Raw genomic sequence first — 13,599 nt, forward strand, 5'->3', positions numbered from 1 at the left:
GTGGCTTAAAATTCTAGAATTGAAATTCCTGAGTAGTCCATCAAATAGCCTCTTTGTGACCTTCAATATTAATAAAACTGGACATTTGAGACACACACAACCTGGAGCTACCCCACTGATAATGGAGGAATAACTAATAATTAGTAATAAGAACATAATGAACTATGAACTGACTGGACCCATACATGTGTAGCAGGGTGGATTATCCCTGCTTCGTGGGAACGGGTGTGCACAGTCACTGGGTAGCGAGACACAGTAGAGCTCCGTCTGACTGCACCCTCGTCTTTGGGCCTGGAGCGTCAAACTGGAGGCCGGCAGTGGGAGTGGATGGGGCCCGGGATTTACCAACCTGGTCTGGTACTCTGGTCTTCCTCGCCCTTCCGGGGCGGTCAGCAGTACTCCCCAACTCGCTCTCACTTCCCCCAATACCTCCGTTAACCCTCCCACACCTAGTGACTGAATTGTAAATAAGTAACTTAGTTCCTCCCGCAAGCAGTACCCTCCCTCGGTGACATTAGAGACCTTAATAGCTGAAAGGGGGAAGTGGGGTAGGAAGGGGTTAAGTGTGTTAACGTTACCCGCACCAAAAGGGTTAATATTAGGCTCAGGAATTGACACGCACACAAGACTCCCATCTACATTCTTTATCGTTATTGAATCACTGTTCAGCTACAAATATTTAATAGCAATGGGTCAAATGGAAGGTAATTCTATTATTACTTCAATTGTAATTCAATATCTTGCAACCACTTATATCGGACGTACACCCACACCGTATAGAACCAGGTATTGCCGACCCAAATATAATAGACCCAGATATTGTAGACTTCAATGTGTTTGACTCATTACCCACGTCTGGGCTAGTACCAATAATAATACCTCTCTAAGGCTTTACTTATATGGCAGCGTTACGTTTACCTCCAAGAGGGAAATGGTTAAGTAGATGGGAAAGTAATATTAAAGAACATACACGTTATCACACTCAAAGAAAATGAAAAAGGTGGGCCCACTTTACCAAACAAAAGTCCTACACTAATGCCGGCATGTAATGTTTATGGGGTACCCCTATGAACTGTAGTTAGCAACCATTAGCTTCGCCCGTAGGCCGCGCCACACTGTGTACTGTGCGATAGGATCTTGGTCACCGAAGTGCCAGTGTACTCAACCAAGATGGCGGCCTCGCCGCACCACCACTAGTCCAGGTGGTAAGATGGCGTCGAACGCTCTCGTCCCAGGAGCTAGCAAGCTGTGTTAGGCAGGGGGGCAGTAGCGGGCTGGAGGCGCGTGCTGGGTGATGGCGACCTCTGCTGGACAGGACGAACTCCCGTGCTAGGCTGCCGACTGCCGGTGCTGAGAAGATGCTGACTGCCGGCGCTGACAGGCTGCTGACTGCCGGTGCTGGGTTGACGCGCTTTATAATCTGGTGGCTACCTTAACTGAAGCTACTCTGTGGGTCCTAGACAGCCCTCCTGCTAGCCGAACATGCAACAACGCACGGTGCCTCTAACCACCAGTTCTCTTCAGGCAACGCTTGCCGGGGACACCTCGCTGGAGGGGGTAACGTTAACATTAGCCACTTTGATATACCGCTTTCTTCTAGGATAACTCGCTGTATCACTAGGGTTATTCCGTGGGGATATTCAACACGCTACTACGCCTATATTTCGACTATAACCCGTAATATACTCAAGTCCATTACATTCACCCGCGTGTTCCACTACGGGGCTCTACAACGACACGACCATTCAGGTTCACGTCCAACGTCGAAGAGGCTGGTTCTCTCCACTTCCGTTTCAGTTGACTTGCTTCTCCTGGGCGCCTCCCTCTTGCGCTCCGCCTGCCACCGCCGCCCCCTGCTGGCACCGCCAACTAGCCTCACAGGAAGAACTGGGTGAATTGAATATGATTCAGTTTAGTGTTTATAATCCATATTCCAGCCGGTGAGAGAAGGAGAAACTTGCGTCATTGTTCAGGAGAATATCAAGGAAAACTGGTTAACATGTCTTTGTGCACAAAGGGGAGATAAAAGGCAAGTCAGCACTTCTGAATAATAGTCGAATATTCAGGGTGCTACACATGGTTTATGTGAACTTTTACAAAATCCTTGATTCATTTAGCATTTTCAATTAATAATTTATCTACTATATGTTGATGTACGTCATACTAAACCTGGATTGCATTTTGTTTCACTTTCTTAAAGGATTACGCCAACATTATGGGAAATGTGCATACCGTATTCTCAGACAAGATATACCAATTTCCTCTCTGAGCGTTCAGTAGAAATCTATCTGACTGAAAACGAACCTAGCTTAGCACAAATGAATGGAAGCAAATACGTTAAATTATTCAATAATTAACTAGGCTGCAGTAAAAAACTTAAAACCAGATTTTCAAACATAAACATAAAGACAGATAACACGCTCATCACAGACAAGCTGGATGTGGCCAATTACTTAGAAATGTTCTTCACAAGCCACAACACTGGTAAATAAACTACCCTCCCACTCAGGGCATTTGGGGGTAGAACACATACTAGCCTACTACAATAACTTAGGGGTCCGCAAAGACAATTTCAAACTAGAAATGGTAACAACAGCTGAGGTACACAAAAAATGTAGCGCCCTCCAACCTAACAAGGCCACTGGCCATGACAATATCCCCTCCAAATTCCTCAGAGACTCAGCAGCCGCCATCACCCCAGTCATCACACACATAATAAACCTCTCCATAAAACAGGGACACGTACCAAAATACTTCAAAATTGCGAAAGTACCCCCCCTGCACAAAAAGGGCAGCAATTTGGACCCAGGCAACTACCACCCTGTTTCTATTCTTACCTCCATCTCGAAAGTCATGGAAAAAATAGTATACGAACAGGTCGAAAAGTACCTTGCTGAAAAAAATCTAATCTACGAATTCCAATCTGGCTTCAGAACATCCCACTCCACTGACACATGCCTTCTCTATTTGAACGACCACATCAAACAAGAGGTGGACGCGGGCAAATACTGTGGCATGGTCATGCTGGACCTACAAAAGGCCTTCGACACTGTCAATCACTCCCTTCTGATTGACAAGCTAAAAGCAATTGGTTTAGATAGTCTATCAGTGAGCTGGATGCATACCTGGAGGGGAGAGAACAGATGGTGGAGGTGAACGGTACTCTATCCCCCCCCCCCTCCCAGTGAGCTGTGGCGTTCCACAAGGAAGCATACTAGGACCGTTACTGTTCCTAATTTATGCAAATGACATGTTGTCAGCTTGTGACTGCAACTTGTTCCTGTTCGCGGACGACTCAGCCCTGCTGGTCTCTGACAAGAACAAGTTACAAGTTGAAAAAACCCTCAGCTCGGAACTAGGCAAAATCTGCACCTGGCTCGCTGATAACAAACTATCATTACACCTGGGTAAAACAGAGTCCATTCTCTTCGGATCAAATAACAAACTCAGCAAGACCGACGGCTTCTCAGTTACAGTGGATGACAATATTGTCACAGATGAAATACCTGGGTTCCATCCTAGAGGCAAATCTTTCCTGTGACAAAATGGCATCCAATGTAATCAAAAAAGTCAACCAACGAACTAGATTCTTGTACCGGATCTCCTCTCTGGTAAACAAGAATACCCTGAAGACTCTGGCAGGAGCACTCATTCAAGGGTACTATGACTATGCTTGCACTGCATGGTACCAAAGCACCCCAAAGGCGCTAAAAACAAGATTACAAACACCACAAAACAAACTGGTCAGACTACTGCTTGACCTTACTCCTAGAACCCACCTCACCCCTGCCCACTTTGACAACCTAGGATGGCTTAGAGTAGACGACAGAGTACAGCAACTTGCAATGGGCCTGGTCTACAAGATACACTACACCACTAAGGTACCATGTACATGTCAAAATACTTCCCAAAGGTCAGTGAATACCACAACACCAGAGGGAGCTCCACAAATCATGTTAAACCCAGATTTGGCTCAAACAAGGGACTAAACACATTTAGCAATTATGCCACATCAATGTGGAACGCCCTACCCACAGCTGTAAAGGAATGTGAATCACTACCCACCTTCAAAACCACTCTCAAAGAGCACCTACAGAAGACTGAAAATTCGAAACTGGCCCCTGTAAATGTCCAAACCCAACCCCCTCCAATGTAGTATGTATCCCCCCCCACCCACCTCCAATGTAGTTTCCCCCCCACCTCCTCCAATGTAGTTTCTTCCCCCTCAAATGTATATACTCTCTTTTTGTACAACAGTACTGTATATTTGTAGATCTGGTATGTCATAAATGTCTAGATGTAACAGTACTGTCTATCTGTATGTCATATGTTATGATGAATTGAAAATGGGGGACCCTGATGTAAACAAGACGAAAGTCTTTCTCTGGTCTGCATCCCCTTAACAATTGTGTGTATTGAGCTGTACTGTATTGTACCCATTCTGCAATCTGTTAATAACATTTTCAATCAATCAATCAATGTTTTTAGCCAACAACTAGGCTAGTGGTCCATATGCGCTTCCATTCATTTGTGCTAAGCTAGGCTAGCTTGCAGCCGGATACTGTAGCTTTTATACTACGGTAAGCGCACAGAGAGGAGGAAATTGGTATCCATCTACAGTAAAGCGGTGTGACTTGTGATGAATAATTCAGATTAAAGTTAGCAAGGTCATAGAATAGTTCAAAGCTGATAGTCATTGATAGGGCTGGGTATTGCCACTGATTTTCCAAATTGATTTGATTCCGATTGACAACGTCCCGAATTCAATTCGGTAAGGGATATTTCAGTTACAATACAAATTTTGCTTCGATACGAAAGAGATTCTCAGATAACTAATACTTTGTAAAACTAAATTGTACAAGGAATCCTCTAACCTGCTGCATTATTAAAGATATTAATATTAGCCCTTTCACTGCCACACTACAGAAGGTTAACCCTTTACTATCACACTACCGACGGTTAACCTGCTGTTGCGTGGCAGTGAAAGGGTTAACCTTCTGTGTATTGTCACAGTGAAAGGGTTAACCGTTTGGTAGTGCCGCAGTGAAAGGGTTAACATTAAGAATTGACCACAAGCAGTTACATTAATGTACTTTTTATTTAACATGACCAACACCCTACAGCAGTCAACACAATATAAGTTCATACTGTATCTATATATATATTAAAGATCAATCTCTGGATTTTATTAATCAATATCGGCTCATTCAAATGAAGATTGATTAAAAAAAATTAAACCCAGCCCTATTCATCGATATTCCTCTTGAACAAGGACAAAAACACCCATTTGGTAAAACAGACAGACAGGTTGTCCCAAAATATGTCAAACAAAAAAAGGACAAGATCAAATTCAAAACAAATGCGCTTTAATAATCTACAGCAATCATACAGGAAAGAAAGCAACAGGCATTAAATAAAGCACATATCAGGAGCGGCCCACGCCTTGACTTAAACCTGAACGACAAAACAAAAAATCCGGTAGAAGGGAAATTAATTTCTTCTGAGAGAACTTCCGGTAGCGTATATATATTCATGATTGTTACAGTGAACAATAGTTGGCTACATTTTGTACAACTTGACTAATGTGAACAGCGAAGCACAGTAATTTGTAATGTAAGAGTTAATACTGTCTGCAGGCCTGTGTGTCACAGACGCATCTGATCACTTGAGGCTTGGCGTGAGGGTTTTAATTCTCACAATGTTATTCCCAGAGACCTTCACAATGACCAACGGTTTTTATAATTCTTCACAAGAACCATTTGGTGGTCATTTTAAACCTAAATGATGACTTAACGGCAGAGGCACATTGCTATTCTCTTCATTCAGGTCTGCTACAGAGATGAGAGGGGGTGACATACTCCTTCATGGCACAAATTATGATGCGCAGCACCCTTATTTTATTAGTATTGGTTTCACTGGGGACTTTTGTATGATCGTATGGTCAAAAAATGGTAAAAAAAAAAGAAGCTGTTTTCAAAGGCCTTTCCTCCAAAAGGCACAACATTTCTGAGGAAAACACAACTGTGAATCTCTCAAAATATATATCTGCCACTGATTTAGGAATAATTTGTATACCGTCTAAAATTAGATGAATCGTCTGGTACTATGTCGCCCATACGCGTCTATTCGAAAGGCAACCGGTTCATGCTTCCGCGTTCGCACTCCGATTGGCCACTGCTGTTTCTGGTCGCACCAATCGTGTGACGGCAAGTTATTTCACCGGTTAAGCTTAGGCACTCTTTCGAAGTTGGTTAAGGTTAGAGTTTGTCTTAGAGCAGGGCGATAGAACACCAGCCCTGATTCCAAACTCTAACCATAACCAACTTCGAAAGAGTCGCCTAAGCTTAACCAGTGATAAACTAGGCGTTAGGTAGTTTGCTGCTGGTCGAGGCGGAAATGGGAGCGTCACGCGATTGGGCGCACATGTCACATGACCAGAAACGTCAGTGGCCAATCAGATTCGCAAAATGCATGAACCGGTTGCCTTTCGAATAGACGCCGCCCATACACACAAAGCCCATTTTGATTCTATATTTTGAGGGGCTTTGCAGCACTGTAGTTCTCACACAAGATGGCGATGCGGAGGCCCAGTTAAGGAAGCAGAATGAAACACTGTCCCCATGGCCACTCTGTCGAGTTCAGTCTAGTGTGAGAGTGAGAGAGCAAACTAAATGTGCTAAAGCATCCACACATTTCAACAGAATAATGATAAAACACATACATTCTGTTTAATTTAATGACAAACACAAATGGGTAGATAGGCACATTCTCTCTCTCTCACACACACATATGCGGCGGTGCTATCTCTTGTGTTTCCTCTGTTTGATGATGAACAGGTTCTCGTCAGTGGGGTACATCTCGGCCGCAGCCTTTTTGGCAGTCTGCCTCTCTCTCTTTTTCACTTGGCTATTCTTGCTATTCTTCCTCCTCGCCTCCTTGTCCTGTCCCTTCCCAAACAGACTGTTCGGGGCGCTGGCACTCGCCCTTGCACTCCCAAACAGACGGTCGGGGACGTAGGCACTGGGCTTGAAGGGAGTACCCGGTGGCCCTGGAGGGACATTCTTTTTCTTCTTCTTCCTCTTCCTTTTCTTTGTCTCTTCCTCTTGCTCCCCGCGGGGGAAGTCGTCTGTCTCGTTGGTGAGCGGTCTGGCCGGCGGGAGGGAGCCTCTCGTGGTGGGCACCTCTCTTTTGGGCTTCCACAGTTTTGCCGTCTTTTTCCCTTCTTTGTTGGCCCTTTCATTTTCGGGGGAGTGGGGGAACCTGATGTGGTTGGCTTTGCTCTTATAAGGGGTGTGGTTAGAGTGTTGATAACTAGGGGTGTGGTGGTAGTTGGCGCTGCTGCTGCTGTGATGGTTGGTTTTCTGCCTCTTCCTGGGCGGTCCGGGGGTGACAGGTGCCTGGGGGGTGGAGGAGAACACGCCAGCCGCCGTCAGGTCTAGGGAAGAGCACATCAGCGTTAACCACACATTCATCACATCTCACTTACAGCAGTGGTTACATCCAGGCCCCTAGGCGTAGGCCTGTAGGCCATCCATGAACAATATCATGTGAGGGGAGGGGGAAAAAGTAGCCTGATGACATTCTGGTCGAGGGTCTAGCGGTCTCACTTCCAATACTACCGTGAAGATACAGATCTGAACTGCTGACTACAACGTATAACATATGACGTAGTGTATTTACACTGCCTATTTTTTACTTTCATACTGTACTATGATTTTATAGCTTGTATTTATATCTTCTACTATTACCATGCCCATACATGTACCCCCCCCCCCCCCCCCCCGCATGGTGCTATGATGCCTGAAATAACCCAAGGGGATCAATAAAGGAATATCTTATCTTATCTGAAACTTGAAGGGTACTGGGAAAGGAGAGGAATGTTGCTCCAGATTTTTTAGACAGGCTGTCACATGGGTGATACAACCAACATTACGGGTCAATTATCATAGCAGGCTCAAGTCTACAGCTAGAGTGAAGACATCTGATACCACCGAGATATACTGATGGTTGAGTAGCTGACTTTTACAGAGCTCTAGCTGGCTTAAGGCGTGTTACCTAGCGGTGTTACCCCCTCTTCGGATACCGTGTATATATATAACTTTTTACTAGACTTCACTCCGGTGTATTATTGATACCCTCATTGATTGATGTGTGTGTGTGTGTGTGTGTGTGTGTGTGTGTGTGTGTGTGTGAGAGAGAGAGTGAGTGAGTGAGTGAGTGAGTGTGTGAGAGAGAGAGGGGGGGGGGAGCGGGGGATGCGAGTCCTCAGCCCTTGTGTGGGTGAATGTAACAAGTTCCTAACGTTTTCTTTTCCCTATTATTTCATGCACACTTTATTCATTGTTTTAAATTATTATTTTGTGCATCACTCCATTTTGAATTTGATGCAAATTTGCAATGCATGAGGGTCATCCTTTTGTGTTAAATGGCTGCATAAAGCAAGCATTTGTTGACTCATGTTGATAAGAGTATAAGAGATTAAAACTTGAAAAATATCATTTTAAGGTAGATTTAGAACAGATAAAAAATATGCGATTAATTTGTGGTTAATCGCGAGTTAACTATGGACAATCATGCAATTAAATATTTGAATCAACAGCCTTAACACATTGGGCGCCAAGGGCGGAAAAAGTCGGGTTATCTCGCCGGTGGTTGAGCGCCAATCACGAGAAAAGTCGGGTTTTAATCGGTATTTCTTTTATTCACTATATCCATTCATAATTCATCCATCCAGCCTGATGTTATCATTGGGAATGGCTCTGAGATCGCAAACGGCCAATACCTCCGCCTAACGCCTTGTGGCCGGTATTGCACATCATTGGAATCCCTCTGACTTGGGCTGTGCATCGGTCTAAGAAGTCCGGTCCAGGTTTTCCTTCTCCGGCATGAGTAACGTTTATAACACATGGACTGGGGAGACTCGAGCACCGTGGATTCATGTGTTTTGGTTGAGAAACGTTGGAAAGACGACCGCGATCAATATTTGGAATGGCGATCAGGAATTGGATTATTCTTTTTGCAGTACATCAGATGTGAGGTAAGGACTCGGTTACCAATCTTGGGTTAATCCGATGTTTTTTTCGTAACGATCACAACGTGTCTGTGTGTGTGCGTGCCGTTGGCGCCGACCAAAGCACGGAGGGGCAACTTTTTCTCCCCCGCTATCGTGCGTGCATGATGGAACATAATACCGATAATCTAGCGTTTATTTCAGAATGATTCATAAATCAAGCGACAAATGGCACGATTTCTAAGGAATGCATTGAAGCGCCGGTTGCTGGAGTTTATTGGGATTCGACAGGATCACTCTAAAACTATACTCATATTCACCACGGTATAAAACGGAAATGTATGTATGAAATAATTATCTGTTTTTTGCATGTTGACCGGAAGAAACTCACTGACAATCGACGTGTTTATTAGATCCATAGCTATAATATTTAATATAGTTTTTAGCCCTGCAAACACCGCACCCACCCCTATTCTTTAAAGCGCTGGCCTTCTTATCACAAGGTAAACAGTGACCTCTAGGCGCTCAAAGTGTTAATATAATATATATACTAAGGCCGGGCCGTTAACGCAATTACCGGGCTATGTTAACCCATTCTTCGCCATTGACGGATTAAGCCGTCATTCCTCGCCATGCTTAATCTGCCAATGACGGATTACGCCGTCATCGAGATCAATATTTCAAATTTCTGTCATGGCATTCATATTTCACCGACGGATCCTTGACGGGTGCTGTGGATCTCCACTCAACTCTCCAACGGTTCAATATCGCCACCTGGTGGCCGATCGGCCAACCGGAAGTGGGGAAGTGGGGCCGGAAGTGCTTGGTGTCCCCCCTATTCCGTCCACCACTCGCTATCGCTCCCGGGGCTCCATCTCGACACACTGGATAATCGATCGGTTGCCATAACTCAATAAACAACGTTATTTGGACGTATATAGTATTATACAACCCGGAAATGGTTAATCTAGATCAACATCCCGTAATAGCAAACTTTTTGCTCCACGCTGATCACCCAACGGTAAGAGGAAGCTGCGGTGAGTTTCAGCGTTTTTGATTATTATTATCCATACAAACTGCTATGATCAATATATCACCCATACTACATGATTCATTTAACGTCGGTCATTGCATTATAAACGACCCCCCCCCCCCCCCCCCCCCCCTCCGGTCACCAGCAGATGATGAGTCATGACGTTTAGGACCTTGTACAATTGAAATTTTTTATCTGACGTCAATCGCTAGCAAACTGCATTTGATGATGTAATATATGCATAAATGGCTATAACTCACATTCTATGAATTACTGCAGAAAACGATAAAAGCATATTTTTACTCTGGACGGTATTTTAGTATGAATGTGTGAATGAAAAAGTAAAACGTTCCTACACCCTGAACAATAGCTAATCGATGTTGAATGGGCCATAGTAATGTCAATTTAGCAATACAATTTAAAAAGTTATAGCCCTGCAAAGTAGGTGAACATCTCCATAGACAAATAGAGCTGGCAGAGGATGGTATAAGAAGGGTACAATGCCTGGCGAAGAATGGGTTAACGGCAGACTATTATCGCGCGATAATAGAATTGCCGCCGTTAATCTATTCTCAAAATTGGGTCTGGGAGCCAATTACATTAGCTGATGTATACCTGGTCGAATTACTCTGTGTGAGCGTAGAACTCCTGTGTGCAGAGACACGTTGTGGGCGTGTTTGTTTACACACTGCTGTGACTCGCGTCGCCAATAAACATAATAGTTTCAAGACATTGCGTCGGTCTGAGAGAAGAATCAAGCATCGGAAATACATTTGGACTGCAGTATTCTGTTGTGGATGGTTAAAACCTTTGTTTACATATTGTGGTGTGGATTAAAACGTTCAAGTTTCAAGTTTCTTTAATAGTTGTCATACAGAAGTACAGAATACTTTTGTACAAAATGCTTCTTACTGTTGCGCTCCAGAGACTGTGCATGACAAGATAAGTATGAAATAAAAACATAGTAAAAATTAGAAGTAAAAAGTTCGTTTATGGACCCGTTTTCTGCCTGGCTCAAATCAAGCTGGCGGGCTCGTTCGAAGTTGAACACAGCTAGAACCTCCTCCACAAGTCTCTGTAAGTAAGCTAGCTAATGCTAATGCATCCTTACAGTACTGGCAAGTATTTTCATATCTTAACCAACGTTGCAACTTGCAAGGCGCTTATAATGAAACGTTCCAACGGCGACATCAATTGTTCATCAATTCATTCAACCTAGCGTGCACTTATTTTCAACCTAGAACCTAAGCGCGCGCTCTCTCTCTCTCTGTGTGAGGGAGGAAGGAAGGAAGGGGTGGGGAGTGAGGAAGAAAGGGGGAGAATGAGAGACAGAGAGCAAGAGAGATTAGTGGAAACTGTCAAAATGGTCAACAGATGTTGACTGTAAGAATCTGTAAGGGCATCAATGCGAGCAATAATCTTTTTTAAAGTAACTAAATAGTTACTTTTCACAGTAACGCATTACTTTTGGGTGTAAGTAACTAGTAAAGTAACTGAGTTACTTTTGAAATGAAGTAACTAGTAACTATTTTTCAGTAATTAGCACAACACTGCGTAGAACACACATTTTGAATGCCTTCGGCAGACTTCAAATTAGCCATTTTAATCTAGATTAATCTAGATTAACTCCAGGATTGCAGATAGATTAATCTAGATAAAAAAAAATCTATGCCCACCTCTAATATATACACATACATCTGATTAGCACTACACTCAGTAGTACTCATTTATGTATTTTATACCCAGTTTAATCACTATTGCACTTTATGGTTACATTTGCACTCTGGTTGGATGCCAAACTTCTTTTCGTTGTACTGTACTTGTGCTGTATAATGGCAATACATTTGAATCTAAAGAAGACAGCTATGCTATTTAAAATGTGCATTTCACATTTGATTAATGTCTCAAATTTGATATGGACCCACCTTTGACCTTCCGCTTTGTCCTGAAGTCTCTGCGGCTGATTTCATACTCATTATCATAATGGTTGATGTAGGGGGTGCTGGCATATGTGCCGTTAAACATCCTTCGCAGGGTACAATCCTGAGAAACACACATACACACTTTTTATAATTTTTTTCAAGGGATATTATTTAATCTCTTCACTGTAATGAAATTAATTAAACGGTGCTATAGATAACATGTTTATGTAGATTAATCATTTAAAAAGAACAATACATCCACAGAGCTTTTAGAAAGGTGCAGAATAAAAATATTGTATTTATTCACAAAACCATCCGCAGAGAAAGTAGGTAAAAAAATAAATAAAAAGAAGTTGCCTCCGTGTCTAGAAGCAGCTGGGAGGTGCGGTGTTTCAAAGCATGCCATCTAACAGTGAAGTTAGCGGTTGTTATTGGAATAATTTATTGATTGATTGAAAATTGTATTACCAGATTGCTCAATACACACAATTGTTAAGGGGATGCAGACCAGAGAAAGACTTTTGTCTCGTTTACATCAGGGTCCCCCATTTTCAATGCATCATTCATAACATATGACATACATGACATACAGATAGACAGTACTGCTACATCTTTTTTTTTTTTATCCACTTTTTCTCCCATTTTTCTATATTTTCTCCCATCCCAATTTCGTATCATCCAATTCAACCCTCCCCTGTCACGAACGCTGTTTCTTGCCTCCCACAAGCCGGCTGCAATGTGGACTAAGTCATACATAGCACAAGTCCCCTCCGGTACTTGAGGTAACAGCAGTCGCATCTTTTCACCTGCGCAGCTCGATTTCTCAGTGGCGAGGAGTAACGCGTGGGAGGCTCACGCTGCCCCCGACACTTCCTGATTCTACTGCGCAGGCGCACCAACCGACCTGTAGGAGTCGCTGTCCACAACGCCCGATCCCCACCCATCAGTTTCCCACCCCCTAATACGGCCAATGTGTATTAGTATGAACGACCAGCTAAACTGAAAGCAATGTGGAGCGCTGGGCTCGAACAGGCAAGCCCAGCGTCTCCGTCATTCGTGGCGAGCGCCTTGCCCACTACGCCACGTAGCCGCCCACAGTACTGCTACATCTATACATTTATGACATACCAGATTTACAAATACAGTACTGTTTTTTAGGGTGATTATGGTTTATTTACATTCAGGTTCTGGGGTCACGTGGAGTGTATTATAACAACCGTCGGCTTTCCTTTTCTAAGCATTTTCGGTGATAGAAGTGATTAGGGAATAGTTGCGGGACGCCAAGCTTGCGTGTATCCTTATATTGGTTATTTTAATACAGCGTTTTTTAAATCACGCGAAACAAATAACCTCTGTTCTCCTTGCAATGCGTTTTTAATTCTTTCTTATACAGTAGGAAGGGGGAAGAACACAATATCGTGGGTGTTCCTATGACTTGTATTCTGCTTACAGCTTCGAAACTCCACTTATTTCGTTTTACAATGTCAAGCCTTTTAAATATAATCAAAACGTTCCCGTATTTCTGCAATCTATGCGCCAATAATAACGAGTTGAGTTCCATTACATGCTGGGTAGGCTGATAGAGTGTCTGCGCGTTCACCCGAGAGGAGTCGGATTCTGCAACTGCCAGTGGC

General features: G+C 43.5%; 1 protein-coding gene across 2 annotated transcripts in view; it reads right to left on the reverse strand.

Moving 5' to 3' along the window:
- Positions 1 to 5,243: 5,243 nt before the first annotated feature.
- zcchc7 (zinc finger, CCHC domain containing 7) overlaps positions 5,244 to 13,599 on the reverse strand; it is a 169,431-nt gene continuing 161,075 nt past the window's right edge. For both annotated transcript variants that reach the window (XM_084318815.1, XM_084318814.1), the window contains exons 9-10: positions 11,969 to 12,086; positions 5,244 to 7,435 (exon numbers count right to left, since the gene is read on the reverse strand). In XM_084318815.1, the coding sequence (XP_084174941.1) occupies positions 6,801 to 7,435; positions 11,969 to 12,086 (753 nt within the window). In that variant the 3' untranslated portion in view covers positions 5,244 to 6,800. The remainder of the gene's footprint in view (positions 7,436 to 11,968; positions 12,087 to 13,599) is intronic.

This window comes from Notolepis coatsorum, assembly GCF_963971535.1.
Source record: "Notolepis coatsorum genome assembly, chromosome: 7".
In the NCBI taxonomy this organism is placed as follows: Eukaryota; Metazoa; Chordata; class Actinopteri; order Aulopiformes; family Paralepididae; genus Notolepis; species Notolepis coatsorum.